The 16,853-nt window shown below is 41.2% G+C and overlaps 1 protein-coding gene across 1 annotated transcript in view; it reads right to left on the minus strand.

Annotated features, from left to right (window-relative positions):
• LOC134343756 (zona pellucida-binding protein 2-like) overlaps positions 1-16,853 on the minus strand; it is an 80,824-nt gene that overhangs the window by 13,445 nt on the left and 50,526 nt on the right. The window contains exon 7 of the mRNA XM_063042497.1: positions 2,728-2,890. Coding sequence (XP_062898567.1) covers positions 2,728-2,890 — 163 coding nt within the window. The remainder of the gene's footprint in view (positions 1-2,727; positions 2,891-16,853) is intronic.

Genomic DNA, 16,853 nt, shown 5'->3' on the forward strand with positions numbered 1-16,853 from the left:
TACCATAACTAGAAAGAACGTTCCAGCATACTTATCCAGGGAAAATGTCCAGTTCTGTATTGTGAGTGACAAACCTAAATCGATTGGTGTTCTTAACTTGATAAAGGACCAGAGCTCACATTAAGAATGTAAAACAAGAAACAGAAGAGGCTCCAGTGTCTCCGCTAACACTCTGTAATCACTAACTTGATTGTACTCACTAACTGAGTCTCTACAAATCTCATGAGAATTTCAAAATTCACCATGACCAGGACAAAGAAAGTGCTTTTCATATTTGTCCTGAATGACTGTTCCATATTTTGAGACGGTAGACACTGATCTAGAAATGTCAGCCAGAGGAAAGATCAAATCCACATCTACCCTGTGAAACCCTGCTAGAATTTTACGTTTCAACGAGATCGTTTCTCGTTCTTTAAAAATTCCAAAGAAGGTAGGCCCAATCTGCTTATCTCTTGTCATGGATTTGCTTCATCTAGGGTTAGCACTGAGTAGAATGGCCGACTTCTACTCCTTTGTCTTATGGTCTTATGGTCTTATGGAAAGAATCAGACTTTGTAGTGTATCTGGATTTTCTGCCAGGGATGGAGAAGTTCAGTTATGAGGAGAAACTGGAGAAGTTAGATCAGTTCTCTCTAGAGCAGAGAAGAGATATTGTAGTGAGAGACGCAGAGATGGCAGAGGAACTGAGTGCATATTTTGCATCAGTCTTCACAGTGGAAGACATCTGCAGTATACCAGACATTCAAGAGTGTCAGGGAAGCGAAGTACGTGCAGTGAAAATTACAACTGAGAAGATGCTCAGGAACCTTAATGGTCTGAGAGGATAGATTTCCTGGACCTGATGGAATGCACCCTCGGGTTCTGAAGGAAGTAGCTGGCAAGGTTGCGGAGTCATTAACCATGATTTTTTAAGAATCGATAGATTCTGGCATTGTACCAGATGACTGGAAAATTGCAAATGTTACTCCGCTATTTAAGAAGGGTGGGAGGCAGCAGAAAGGAAACTATAGACCTGCTAGCCTGACATCAGTGATTGGGAAGTTGTTGGAATCAATTGTTAGGGATGAGATTACGGAGTACCTGGAAGCACATGGCAAGATAGACCAAAGCCAGCATGGTTTCCTGAAAGGAAAATCCTACCTGACTAACCTACAACAGTTTTTTGAGGAAATTACAAGCAGAGTGGACAAAGGAGATGCAGTAGATGTGGTGTACTTGGATTTTCAGAAGGCCTTTGACAAGGTGCCACACATGAGGCTGCTTAGCAAGGTAAGAGCCCATGGAATTACAGGGAAGTTACTAGCATGGGTGGAGCATTGACTGATTGGCAGAAAACAGCAAGTGGGAATAAAGGGATCCTATACTGGCTGGCTGCTGGTTACCGGTGGATTTCCACAGCGGTCGGTGTCAGTAACCACTGCTTTTTACGATGTATATCATTGATTTGGACTATGGTATTAATGGATTTGTGGCTAAATTTGCCGATGATACAAAGATAGATGGAAGAACGGATAGTGTTGAGGAAACAAAGAGCCTGCAGAGAGATAGTTCAGGGGAATGGGTAAAGAAGTGGCAAATGAAAAACAATGTTGGAAACTGTAGGATCATGCACTTTGGTGGAAGAAATAAACGGGCAGACTATTATTTAGATGGGGAGAGAATTCAAAATACAGAGATGCAGAGGGACTTGGGAGTCCTTGTGCAGGATACCCTGAAGGTTAACCTCCAGGTTGAGTCGGTAGTGAAGAAGGTGAATGCAATGTTGGCATTCATTTCTAGACGTATAGAATAAAAGAGCAGGGATGTGATGTTGAGGCTTTATAAGGCACTCGTGAGACCACACTTGAGGTATTGTGTGCAGTTTTGGGCTGCTTATTTTAGAAAGGATATACTGACATTGGAGAAGGTTCAGAGAAAATTCGCGAGAATGATTTCATGAATGAAAGGGTTACTGTATGAGGAACAACTGGCAGCTCTTGGGCTGTATTCCCTGGAGTTCAGGAGAATGAGGGGGGATCTCATAGAAACATTCTGAATGTTAAAAGGCCTGAACAGATTGTATGTGGCAAAGTTATTTCCTTTCCCATGGTAGGGGAGTCTAGGACAAGTGGCCATGATTTCAAGTTTGAAGGATGTCCATTTAGAACAGAGATCCGGAGAGTTACTTCAGTCAGAGGGTGGTAAATCTGTGGAATTTGTTGCCACAAACGGCTGTGGAGGCCAAGGCCAAGGCAGAGCTAGACAGGTTCTTGATTATCCAGGGTATCAAAGGATATGGGGAGAAGGCAGGGGAGTGGGGATGACTGGATGAAATGGATCAGCCCGTGATTGAATGGTGGAGCTGACTTGATGCGCTGAATGGCCTACTTCTGCTCCTATATCTTATGGTCTATAACGAGCGGACATAACTGAGGTACATAAAATTTTGAAGACTACAGATGGACTGCAGGAACTCCTCTCCATATCAGAATAGTGGACATAGGTTTAGAGTAAGTGGGAAGAGATTCAGAGGGGATATGAGGGATACCTCCTTCACCCAATGGTTGAAGCTAGGTTGCTGACAGCATTTAATAAGTTTCTAGATGATCATTTGAATTGCTTAGGCATAGATGGCTATGGGCCAAGTCTTGATGCCAGTAATGAAGGTTGCACATTGGTTGGTGAATGAGTTGGACTGAATAGCCTATTTCCAAACTCTATGATTCCGGTTGACGAACTGCTACTTACCACAACACCCTTCACACTGGTTACTTGTTCTGATATTTTTGCCAAATCCTGGTTTGCAGTGATCTACTTTCACACCATTTAGAGAATTTGCAATGTAGTCAATATTTTGGAGCTTTCTTTGGAAGGGATATTCCTCAATGAAAGATCTGATTCGTGTGTATGCCTGTTGAGTAAAGACAAGTCAATAACGATTATAATGTTCCTTACATATCTAATTTATATATCAATTTCCTACAGCTGGTATCCAATAATGATAATGTTGACATTATTTAATTCAATCTCAGTCTTTTGATTAAGATCTACTTGTTTAAATAGTACTTTCAGCCAACACGGTAGCATAGAGGTTAGCGTGCTGCTATTACGGTATGGGGTGTTCCAGAGTTTGGAGTTCAATTCTACTGCTGTTTTCTAAGTAGTCTTTGTACGTCCTCCCCATGGAATGCATGGGTTTTCTTTGGGTCCTCTGGTTTTCTCTCAGTCCAAAGACATACCGGGTAGGTTAACTGGTTATTGTAAATTGTCCCGCGATTAGGTTATGTTTAATCAGGTTCATTGAGGGCGGTGTGGCTCAAAGTGTTAGAAGGGTCTATTCCGCACTGTGTTGAATAGAATAATAAATTTAATAGCATAACTGCAAACGCTTCTCATGGATAAAACAGGCATGAGGATGTGACTCCCATATCCCTCCTTTCCTGAACAGGGCATGATCTTAGAATGTCTAGATTTTTAAATTCACCTTAATTTTAAAGGGCCCTGTATTGCCGATATGAACCTGTTCTTTTGAAGTGGACAATATCCAGAACTGAGAGGAGGGACGTGATGGGGTGGAGGTGATCCAGTCAAGACAGCAGATCTCTGGCAGGCAGCGAGAAGAACTCAAGCAATAGATGGCTGCCAGCACTTGCTCTACCCCTCCTGTCCACCTTTTAATACTGGCTATCTCCCCTCTAGCTTCCAATCCAGATGACCCTAGAGCCCATTTCCACCCACAGACGCTGCCTGACTCATTGAGTTCCTCCAGTGTTTTGTAAGTTACTCCAGGTCCCATCATCTACAGACTCTAGTGTTTCCCTCCAGCCCGATATCATAATGAGTCAGAAAATAAGATGGCTGCAAATCAGAAGTTTCTAATTGATGGAATACTAAAATAAGCAGCATTGACAAAAAGAGAAACTGAATTAACATTTTAGGTTGAAGAGTCTTGTCAGTACTGAGGAAGCAGATTAGTTTTAAGTACACAGAAGGTGGGAGGGAAATGGATGAATGAATGAGGGCAGGCTTGTCACTGGGAGTAAATGGTAGAGTTTATCCAGTCATTGGACTGATGGAGGGCACTGGTGGAGGGTCTGACTTACTGGGCCTACTCATTTCTTTAAGTTCCTTTGTCTGTATTAATTCTCTAGCTGCATTCAGTTCATAGGTTTTGCTCCCAGTGCTTTAGTTCTCTATCTTTTCTCACATTTTAAGTAACCAAGAAAGAAAATAGTTTATTGGCTTTTATTGAGTTGAGGTTTAAAAGTAAATTATTGCTAAAAGTGTACAGACTGTTGCCATGGTCACATCTGGAGTACCTGTGTAGAGTTTTGGTCCTTTTATTTAAGAAAGAATATGCTAGCATTTGAAGTAATTCTGAAGAGATTTACTAGGCTAATTCCTGGGAAGAGAAGGTTATTGCCTCACAATTAGCTAAAAGTATTAGATCAGTGTTCTTTGTTTCGAAGAATAAGGAATGATTTTCCTTCATGTTACCTTCCTGTCAAAGATGGTGCTGGTGAGATACAGTGACACTTTGCAGTCAGATAACAAAATTACTAACAACTCTAATAAATATACTTTATTGGGACTAGAATCTCTGCAATCTGCAGTCTGTAATTTCCTGCTGGGAAGTCTGCTTTTGAGCCGTCTAAACGATCTGGCATTTTTGTGGCAGCCTGAAATATTCAGTGAACTGGACTCTTGAGAATGCAGGTACAGCTGCGGCAGCCTTTGCTGGAGTGGACTTGGGGCTGGTCTGAAACTTCAGGCCGGATTGACGCAAAGGCAAGTTCAAAAGCAGCTTAATGGACAGCTATGTCTTGATTTATGATTAACTATTTCCATTACTTATTTGAAAGGATAGATTACCCACCTTTTATTACAGTGATCATCACTCTTCAAGCTTAAAACTAAAAGCTACAGACCATGGGCTGAAGTAAGCTATATTACCAGGAAAATCAGAGGGAGGCCTCCCTTTGAGGTTCCAGGCCAGAAGCCAAAATATGTGATCTTTCCTTACTGCATCTACAAGACATTCTCTTGCTGCTGGGGTTTCTTCCTTTCTTGTGACTAATATAAGACACTGTGAAAAGATCCATAGACATGCTCCCTTAGAAACCCTTATTGGAATTAATCTTTAATACAAATCACAATAAATAATTATAAATATATAACACTTTGGTTCATAAAGCAGTGAACAAAGTCATAAAACCTTTAAAAAAGATTATTAATAATGCAGAACTAACAATTGTAATACTTCTTTTTATCATTTATAAAACATGGGCATTGCTGAAAGATCAGCATTTAATATCCATTCATGACCTTGCAATGAATGCTTTGTCCGGATGAAGGGCGTTGGCCCGAAACTTTGCCTGTTCATTTGCCTCCACAGATGCTGATTTGCTGGGATCCCCTGCCATTTTGTGTGTGATGCTTTCTTAAACAATTTTTGAGGACAGATTGAGGTTGGAGACTAGACAAAGTTAACCCCCCCCCCCCAACTTTCCACAGGGATTGTTCCCTCCACAATTCCCTTGTCTGCTCGTCCCTCCCCACTAATCTCCCTCCTGGCACTTATCCCTCCAGATGGCCCAAGTGCTGCACCTGCCAATTCATCTCCTCCCTCACCTCCATTCAGGGCCCTAAGCAGCCCTTCCAGGTGAGGCAACACTTCACCTACAAATCTTCTGGGGTCCTCTATTGTGTCTTGTGCTCACAATTCAGCCTCCTTTACACTGGTGAGACGCGATGTAAATTGGGAGCCCGCTTCATTGAGCACCTCCGCACCATCTGCCAGAAGTCTGATATCCCACTGTCCAAACATTTTAATTCCCATTCCCATTCTGACATGTTGTTCCAAGATGTTGTGCCAAGATAAGGCCATTCTCAGGGTGGAGGAGCAACACCTTATATTCTGTCTGGGTACCCTCCAAACTGATGGCATGAATATCAATTTCTCCTTCTGGTAAACAAATTTCCACCCCCGCTTTCCTCTATTGTTCACTCTGACCTTTCACTTCTTTTCACCCCCCCCCTTCCTATTGTCTCCTCTCCAGTGAGGTTCTTTCTTCTCCAGAGCTTGACCTTTCCCGCACACCTGGCTTCACCCATCACCTTCGCTTTTTTATCCTCCCCCCACCTCTTTATTCTGGCATCTTCTCACTCCTAAAGAAGGGTCTTGGTCTGAAACGTTGACTGTTTACTCTTTTCTATAGATGCTGCGTGAACTGCTGAGTTCCTCTAGCATTTTGTGTGTGTTCCTTTTGATATCCAGCATCTGCAGACTTTGTGTTTGCAATTGAGGCTAGATTTGCTTTCTTGTGGATCCTTTAATGTAGAATTGTCTTTTGAACACTTCTTAAAAGATCAATATAGTCACTGAGTAAATAACCAAAGGCAAATGTAAAGAAAGGGAACTTGAAGTGGCTTTTGCTAGGGTAGTGAGACAGATTGTAAGGAGAAGGGATTTAAATTTCCAGAGGGAAGAGTCTCATATCTCTGAGAAGAGATACTGGGTGAGGAAGTACGATTATCAAGAAGGCTAGAGGTAGAAGAATAGATGCCATCTAGTGACATTTAAAGCTTACGGAATTTACAGGCATAAAGAGTAGTGAGGCTAGGATGAGTGGAATTATTTTCAACACTGGTGGCAGTAACAGTGTCCAATTAAGGTTGTGAAGACATGGGAATTAATGTAAGAAAAGTTGTTAATGGTGAATTTTTGGTCAATTTGATGTTAAAATAGGATGTAACTTCTGAAATCAGAGAACAAAGAATATAGCAAGTATAGGCAAGGCATGGGATTTGATAACAGTGGGAATCGCACAGCTGCAGCAACAGATAGTTTTGTTGACAAAACAGAGTGTTTAAAATTCAATTGGAAGTGAAGCAAAATACAAGCACTCTACAATACTGCAGTCATCCTGAACAAACAACAGAGAATTAGATATTAACATGCAGTCACATTGGCAATTTTCTCTCCTGCCAAAGTTAAATTGAAAAAAAGTGTTTACTTCAGGATGGACAGAGGTTCCAATATTGTAAATTGGTATCCTCAGTAAAAAATACAAAAGCTAACCTCATTATGACAGATGATATCACCAAGATTTAGTATGGAAAGGAAGAAAAGAAAGGAGGTAAAACAAGAACTGACATGATAGTGCATTTCCATTCATGAAGAATGTCTTTTAACCTGAATGTATTCTATCACCAAAACCTGATGAAAGCTGTGTTTTCTCTCAACCCTTCCACCAAAGGATTTGATAAAACCCATTAAAAATTCTATACTTTATCAGTAACTGCTGGATAGCAACTGCTTTTTTTTGGTTGTTTTCTTAGTGCTTATGACATTTCAAATAGCATTATTACTGTGAGCTTTTCCTCAATGGAGTTTCAAAATTGAACTGATCAAATAAGGGAGATTGGCCCTCTTTTTGGTATGTTGCTCTATCTTGCATTTTCTAATCTAGTCAAAGAAGGAGAGAGTGATGGGGGGGAGGGTTGAAAAAGAATGGGAAATATAATTATTATAATCATTAGGAATGCAAATGCAATCAAGTCAAATGGTATAATTTACTTTCATATCTGCCACCTATAACAGAGTTCAATCAGGATGAATGAAGAGTTGTCTTCTAACAGCAATGGTTATCCTGTAAATTATAAAGTGATCAATCTCACTCCAGTGACTGGAATGCTCCAAACTAAAATGATGATGTGTTAAGGATTTACTAGTCCACTTAAATGCAGCAAAAAATATATATCAATCATAACTTGCTTTGGATTGTGCAGAGAGGTCCTAAGAATAGCTAAATGCAAGCTAGGAAAATTAATAATCATTGAAGATTTGAATTGACAGAACTTCATTTTGTGGACATGATTTGAAGGTGCCTCACAGTGGTAACAATCAAAAGCAAGGCCACGCATATTAAATTTCACTGGATTATTATTCAGATGCAATTAATACTGTACTGCAAAGAGATAGGTGACTGTTTCTTTCTCAACCCAGATGGCCCAAGGGCAGCATACATTGAGGGTGATATATGTAGAGGAAAACTCTAACTAGGAGGGCAACCCTCACTGTCAGCCAAGTGAGGTTTTGGTGCTTGTTGGTCAGATATGGTAATCAGCCATTCTGCCATACGGTTTGGACTGTCTGCTCAAGGAACAAACCATACTTGTCCCACAGTGGTGACAGCACCTCCTGTGTTGATCACTGCCTATTGGACATGGACAAAGGTGCTTACTTGGAAGACCTCTTACACAAGGACAGGTTGAGGAGCAGTATCCAGCTCACGGGTAATGAGCAGTAGAGGCCAGGCCCACCTTCTGCAACACCAAGGACAAGGAGAATCTCAGCATGTGGTGACACTTGGTGCCCATGTATTTTGGGTCCATGCCCAACTGATGCAGCAACATGCGATAGTGGTCATCAAGATGTGGACAACATCGGGAACCCTTTTACTCCTATTCTCAGGAGACTTGTGTATCGCCACCTGTTGGACTCATTCATCATGGGCCAGATACACTGGAGATGCCTTGGGTAATTACCAAGGCAGAGGAGCAAGGAACAGGCCAGATCTGTGCCAAGTACAGCAGCCCTGGAAGTATATCTTACCTGATGACTGTTCTTCCCTGTTATTGACAAAGTGTACCATTTCCCAATTTTTGTTTTACCTTCCCAACCTACTCCAGCCATTTGTTGTTAAATACCTCAGCACTCCCTCCCCAAACCAGATCCCCCGTGTCTACAGGCCTGGCAGTGAAGGGGACACTGAATCAGCCAGGCCAATTGTTCTTCCTGCAATTGACTCTAGCACCAATGCCAACTTGATCTGATCACAAATGTTGATCAACCTGCAAGATGGCCATGAACCCAAGCAAGAGACAGTGGCATTATCTTTGTACAGGGAAGCTTTGAACTTGTGTGCCTTCATTGCCTGGCAATATCACCCTTTTATGCCCTCATCTTTCCTAATGCATTCAGCAAATTCTAAGCAGCACTCAAACAATAAAGAGGAGAATGGTCAACCCTGCCTGACTCCAGACTAAATGGAAAACTGTCTCCTACCCATTGATTTTAACTGCACTACAGATAGTGCAGTTGGTTCCGATTTCTGATACCCTCCCCAAATGCGTTCTGGAGAACACAACCATCAAGCACGTGAATGACATCCTGTTGAAGGCCTTCTTCTGGTCTAAGATGACCAGGCAAGCATCTCTTTGTCCTGCACGTAGGCAAAGATATCTCTGAGTAGCCTGAAGCTGTCAGTGAGGATCCTCCCAGGTACAGCATAAGTTTGGTCTGGGTGGATCATTTTTTCCAGAGCAGGCTTGAACCAGTTGGCGATGCCCTTGGACAGAATCTTATAATCCACATTCAACAGTGAAATAGGTTTCTGATTCCTCATGTCCTCTCTCTTCCCCTTCTGTTAGTTGATGAGGTTGATGATGCCCTCCTCATGGAGTCTGACATGCTGCCTGCCAGAAACATAGTGTTTTACACTTCCAGCAGGTCCGGTCCATCCAATTCCACAAAGCTGAGTAGAACTCTGCTGGTAAGCCATCACATCTGGGGGCTTTATAGGTGCCAAGGGAACAGAAGGAGCCAGTCAGCTCCTCCAGGGACAGTGGCTGATCCAGACTCTCCTGCACTGGATCAGCAGGAGATCCAGCACCTCTGTGATAGAGAACAGGAAATTGTGAGAGTCCATGCTGTCAGTGGCCTTACTGTCGTATAGACTGGCATAAATTGTGGATTGGCTAAGAGGAAGTGGAGACGGATGCAGGGTCCATGTGCTGGTTTGTCCCTAGCAGTAGCTTAGCTGTGGATTTTCTGATCTATGGGCTATTTTTAAAGACAGATAGCAAGACAGATATCAAATGCTGCTGGAAGGTCATCAAGTCAGTGAGGGATGCCCTTTGATCTGCCCAAACCTTGTTGGTCTTCCAGCTCTGCGAGATGCCTGTAAGATATTGCTGCAATCTTGTGCAGCCCACGCTGCAAATTTCTGCTCAGCGACACAATGAACTCGGTACAGCCAATGTTAAGGTTCTACAGCCAAGGACCAAGGACAGGCTCCCTCCATGACTGCACATAGAGGGGTTGATTAAGACTGAAAAGCCCCTCAATGAAAGGGGTGTCACCTCAGGGAGCCACAAGAGAGGCAAAAGAGGAATTATTCCAAAAAGCACAGTTAATTTACTAGGTTGTAGATTAATTTTAAGTGCTTTAGAAATTGTTGAAAAACCGACTTCCAGAACTGTTCCAATATAGAACAAGACCAAAACATATGTGTCAGTGTAGCTATCTCAGTTTTACATCTATCACAATGACTATCAACATTAGAAAAGATTTTATGAAGTCTCTCCTTCATCAAATGATAATCATGTATAATTTTAAATTGAATCAATGAATGGCTAGCACAAATTGAAGAGTTAACCAACTTCAAAATCCGCATCCAATCCTCCGTCATAAAAGTCAAATTTTGAGTTCCTTTTCCCAATCCTGTTTAATCTTAGATAAAGGATGCTGATCCCATTGTAATAATAAATTATAAGTTCTTCCAATAGAACCCTTGATCGAAGGATTCGTACTCATAATAGTATCTAACAGGTCAGCCTCCAATATGTAAGAAAAATTACTTAAATATTTTTGTAAAAATGTCTAACCTGAGGTATTGCAGGAAGTGTGAGTATGAAAGAGAATATTTATCAATTGTTCAAAAGACATCAATCTATCTTCTTGAAAATAAATCCAAAAAGAATTAATACCTTTATTTTTCCAAAGTAAAAAAATTGGATCACTCAAAGAAGGCTTAAAAAAGTAATTTCGATAAATTAAACTACAAAGTTTAAATATTTTAAGATTAAAAAAATTGTGGAACTGGAGCCAATTTCTAAAGCACTTACAACCTAATAAATTAACTATGCTTTTTGGAATAATTCCTCAAAATATTCATGGTATTTCTGTGTCTGACCACCATGTTATTGCATTTGTTACATTGATAGCCAGGAGGGCCATTTTGTTGAAGTGGAAGGATATATCAGCTCCTACTTTGTCACAATGGTTCTCTCTAGTGATGCTATGTCTTAGTTTGGAGAAAATTAGAAGTCGAACCTTTGAACCTTTATTTGATTTTGAGAAAAGATGGGGCTCATTTGCTTGTTATTATCATTTGAGCTAATTGATAGATATTTTCCACGATCTAATTGTAAATTTTTTGGTCTATTTTCTTTTCTTGCTGGCGGTTTGATGTTTATTTTTAGAAGCTTTTTGTATGACTCATGGTTCCGGGGTTGTACACCTAATGGGTTCTTTTTTTCCCCTCACTTTTCTGCTTAGTAGATTTTTTTTGTTATCACAATTTTTTTTTCTATCTTTAAGATAATGTCTTTTTTGAGACATTGTAGGTATTATTACTTCAATGTACTCATGTTATTTCTTTTGTATAACAATAAAAAGATTTGAAAAGAAAGAAAGATAAAGGATATGATTGGTAGATAATTCTTGTAGGATTGGCATCAAGCCATCCAGAAGAAGGGTGCAAAATGGATGCAAGTTACACATGATTTTTCTCTTTCAATATTGTTTCTCCCATCCGCAAAGGAATACAGGCTAGCTTACGATGTGTAAATCTTTGTGAAGTTCCTCTTGTTTTTACCTTTGTGAACTTTAAGAATCTAGGCAGAACCTAGAACATCAAAGAATCAACAACCTAAACCACAAAGTGAGCAAACTGTTGCATCCCAGGAAGATTTCAAATATGGTAATATCGTTTCTTATATGTTTTAAAAACAGATTTGCTTGGTACAATTTGTTGGTCATTTTCCAGCAGTGGTTGATGAAAACAAAGAATGCAATCTAATGCAAAGTAAGGAAAGATCACATGATTCCAACCTAATATTTCTTGAAAAACCTCTGATTTTCCTTGTTCTTGCACCATACATCTAATCAATGAATGAAAAATGTTTTTTTTATATTTTTGTAAATTTATTCTGTATATCCCTTCCATAGTATGTAATTTATTTGATTTAATTCCAACTTTCAGACTCCCATCTTCAATGGAGACCAGGCATTTATTTACTGTAGGAAAATACACGAAGTCAGAAAGGTCTGAGCGCTGTGTCCTTTTAATAGCAGAAATGTTAAGCGCAAGTTACACACTCTAAACTAGCCATTGTATTGGCCAACTTATAAAGAACATTTTCCTAGGAAGGACTATAGTACTGTTCAAAGGTGAGTTTCGGTGATTAAAAGCTTTTTCAGACTAAATTTTGTTACTTGTGTGATTATGTGCCACTCCTACAATCCCCAGTTTAACTCCTCTCAAACAGTATATTAATTGCAGCCAAGTAGGATAGGGTACACTATCCACAGTTCTCCATTTCTGACATATTGAAGTTTCCATACCCATATGTATTTAATAATTCATCATTTTATTAGCTTGATGGGTCACTTTTTAATTGGTTTGACTTTTACTTATGAAATCATAATTGGAGCATCTTAGCAGTGACTTCCCTTGCAATCCTGATTGCATTAGCACTATCTGAATTACTCAAGAAGCAATACTCAACAAACTCCTCTTTCACAGCTGTATGCCTGCTTTTGAGTGTGTCATTAGCATTCTTGGTCAAATTGCAGATGTACACTGGTGATAACCAGCCACCCCCTCCCTTTCCTGGCCATCGAACTGGATTTGTGATGATCGTCTGCTTCACCGACATCAAACCTTGGATGTGCTCTAACTTTCTGCAACTAAAGTATGGACAGACAACACTACCTTTGGCCGTTCTCATATATCAGCTCCATACCTATTTCCTAGTCACGTTCTCAGTTAACTCACTTTTCAAATCCTAGCCCCCCCCATTCATCTCTGTTCTAAGTTCATATCTCCATATTATCTTCAACATGAATGTAGAGTGCCTACATTTCCCTTTGCTGCATTGCTCCTCTGCAAGTCTCATTTAATCTGTGATAAAATACTCATCCATGAGTTTCAAATTATTCTAAGAGTTCATGTTTGCCCATCATACTGTTTGCACTGACTGACTTCAGCTCAGAATATTACAAATTTAAATACACACCTTTGTGTTCAAGTCTTTCCATAGCAATATCCTTTTCACTATCTCTTGTATTTTCCCCCACCAAGTCACTGTTCTTCAGATTCCAGTTAATTTCCTCTTCAAAACCATTTCTCTGATTAAGATCTTTTAATTTTACATCTGGCTCAGTGTCATTTTTTTCCTTTTGCAAAGTGTTAAGCCTTATGCAGGTAATTAGAATGCCAGTCAACAACATATCCATCAATATTTCATGAATGTATTTTAAAAAAATCAAATGCTGGGATTCTAGTTAGTTGAAGCTAGCCTCCACAGTGATCAAGATGAGCCTTAAACTTAAACTATGGTTTAACCAGCATTTAACACATGATGCCATTTTAGCAAAACAGTTGACATTTGTTCTGGAAAGGGGATCTAATTCCACTTTGTTTGTCTGAGAGTCCTTATTAAAAAGGGCACAGCATTGAGTGTGAGTATATGATGCAACGCCAACGATAGGAGAAAACAAGACATTGCAAAGGATTTTGAGTGCTATGTATAAGACCATAAGTCATAGCAGCAGAATTAGGCCGTTCAGTCCATCGAGTCTGCTACGCCAAAACATCATGGCTGATCCCAGAACCCACTAAATCCCATTCAGCTGCCTTTTCGCCAGAACCTTTGATGCCCTGACCAATCAGGAAACTATCAATTTTTACTTTAAATATATCCACAGACTTGGCCTCCACAACTGCCTGTGGCAGAGCATGCCACAGATTCACTACTCTCTGGTAAAAAAAATTCTCCTTTACCTCTGTTCTAAAGGGTTGCTCTTTAATTTTGAGGCTGTGCCCTTTAATTTTGGAACCCCACAATTGGAAACATCCATCCCCTTTGTAGGTTTCATTGAGATCCCCCGCATTCTTCTAAATTTCAGTGAGTACAGGCCCAAAGCTGCCAAACGCTCCTCATATGTTAATCCCTTCATTCCCAGAATCATCCTCGTAAACCTCCTCTAGACTCTCTCCAATGACAACACATCTGTTCTGAGATAAGGGGCCCAATACTGTGACAATGCTCCAAGTGCGGCCTGACTAGTGTCTTATAAAGCCTCAGTATTTTCTCCTCGCTTTTATGTTCTATTCCCCTTAAAATAAATGCCAATATTGCATTTGCCTTCTTTACCACAGGCTCAACCTGTAAATTTACCTTCTGGGAGTCTTACATGAGGACTCCTAAGTTCTTTTGCACCTCTAATGTTTGAACTTTCTCCCCATTTAGCTAATACTCTGCACTTTTGTTCCTTTTACCAAAATGAATTATTATACATTTCCCAACACTATATTCCATCAGCCACTTTTTTGCCCATTCTTCCAATTTGTCCAAGTCCTTCTGCAATTGCATTGCTTCCTCAGCACTACCTACCCCTCCACCTATCTTCACCTATCATTCAACCTGAGCCTGAGGCTCCGGAGGGTTCCTGTACTGTGGAAGACGTCCTGCCTCGTCCCTGTGCCGAAGATGCCGCGCCCCAGCGGCCTCAATGACTACAGACCGGTGGTATTAACCTCCCACATCATGAAGACCCTGGAGAGACTTGTTCTGGAGCTGCTCCGGCCTATGGTTAGGCCACACTTAGATCCCCTCCAGTTCGCCTACCAGCCCCGACTAGGAGTTGAGGATGCCATCGTCTACCTGCTGAACCGTGTCTACGCCCACCTGGACAAGCCAGCGAGCACTGTGAGGGTCATGTTTTTTGACTTCTCCAGTGTGCTCAACACCATCCGCCCTGCTCTGCTGGGGGAGAAGCTGACAGCGATGCAGGTGGATGCTTCCCTGGTATCACGGATTCTTGACTACCTGACTGGCAGACCACAATACGTGTGCTTGCAACACTGTGTGTCCGACAGAGTGATCAGCAGCACTGGGGCTCTGCAGGGGACTGTCTTGTTTCCCTTTCTCTTCAACATTTACACCTCAGACTTCAACTACTGCACAGAGTCTTGTCATCTTCAGAAATTTTCGGATGACTCTGCCATTGTTGGATGCATCAGCAAGGGAGATGAGGCTGAGTACAGGGCTACGGTAGGAAACTTTGTCACATGGTGTGAGCAGAATTATCTGCAGCTTAATGTGAAAAAGACTAAGGATCTGGTGGTGGACCTGAGGAGAGCTAAGGTACTAGTGACCCCTGTTTCCATCCAGGGGGTCAGTGTGGACATGGTGGAGGATTACAAATACCTGGGGATACGAATTGACAATAAACTGGACTGGTCAAAGAACACTGAGGCTGTCTACAAGAAGGGTCAGAGCTGACTATTTCCTGAGGAGACTGAGGTCCTTTAACATCTGCCGGACGATGCTGACGATGTTCTACGAGTCTGTGGTGGCCAGTGCTATCATGTTTGCTGTTGTGTGCTGGGGCAGCAGGCTGAGGGTAGCAGACACCAACAGAATCAACAAACTCATTCGTAAGCCAGTGATGTTGTGGGGATGGAACTGGACTCCCTCACGGTGGTGTCTGAAAAGAGGATGCTGTCTAAGTTGCATGCCATCTTGGTCAATGTCTCCCATCCACTACATAATGTACTGGGTGGGCACAGGAGTACATTTAGCCAGAGACTCATTCCACCGAGATGCGACACAGAGCATCATAGGAAGTCATTTCTGCCTGTGGCCATCAAGCTTTACAACTCCTCCCCTGGAGGGTCAGACACCCTGAGCCAATAGGCTGGTCCTGGACTTATTTCATAATATACTGGCATAATTTACATATTACTATTTAACTATTTATGGTTCTATTATTATTTATTATTTATGGTGCAACTGTAATGAAAACCAATTTCCCCCGGGATCAATAAAGTATGACTATGACTATTCATATCATCCACAAACTTTGCCACAAAGACATCAATTCCATTATCTAAATTATTGCCCTTTCCAGCTCCCTTTGCAATTCTGAACCTCACATCTTGGCTACTAATTGGAGCCCTTTATACGAGTCCCATATGGTGCTGAAGGATTGAACGTCTTTGAGACAGATTGACTTACTTTCTTACATTTTCTTAAAACACCACCAAATCCTTAATTCCTAACAATTCCAGAAATTCACTAAGATTAAAGAATTTAGTGAATTCATTTAAAGTGATTGACCATTTTGTTACCTTGTCTTCAATAGTTTAGGAATCAACAAGAGAAAGACTGATTAACAGTATAATGTAGGAAATGAGGTGGAACAGGAAGAGGACAGAATGAGGGACAGATTGAAAGGTGAGATGAGTTTCTTCCCCGATTGGCAAAGGAATCCTATCCTCCTCTGAACTTACCCCATTGATGATGTATCCAATTATCCATAAACCCAGTCATCCCATCTATAATTGAGTGGAAAGCACCTGTAGGTCCACACTTTAAGTCAGTGTATCATAGAAACATAGAAAACCTACAGCACAATACAGGTCCTTCGGCCCACAAAGCTGTGTCAAACATGTCCCTACCTTAGAACTACCTAGGCTTTACCCATAGCCCTCTATTTTTCTAAGCTCCATGTAACCATCCAGCAGTCTCTTAAAAGACCCTGTCGTTTTCGCCTCCACCACCGCCATCGGCAGCCCATTCCACGCACTCACCACTCTCTGTGTAAATAACTTATCCCTGACATCTCCTCCGTACCTACTTCCAAGCACCTTAAAACTATGTCCTCTCGTGCTAGCCATTTCAGCCCGGGGAAAAAGCCTCTGACTCTCCACATGGTCAATGCCTCTCAATTATCTTGTACCTTTATCAGATCACCTCTCATCCTCCGTCGCTCCAAGTAGAAAAGGCCGAGTTCACTC

The sequence above is a fragment of the Mobula hypostoma genome, chromosome 3 (assembly GCF_963921235.1).
Source record: "Mobula hypostoma chromosome 3, sMobHyp1.1, whole genome shotgun sequence".
Lineage (NCBI taxonomy): Eukaryota > Metazoa > Chordata > Chondrichthyes > Myliobatiformes > Myliobatidae > Mobula > Mobula hypostoma.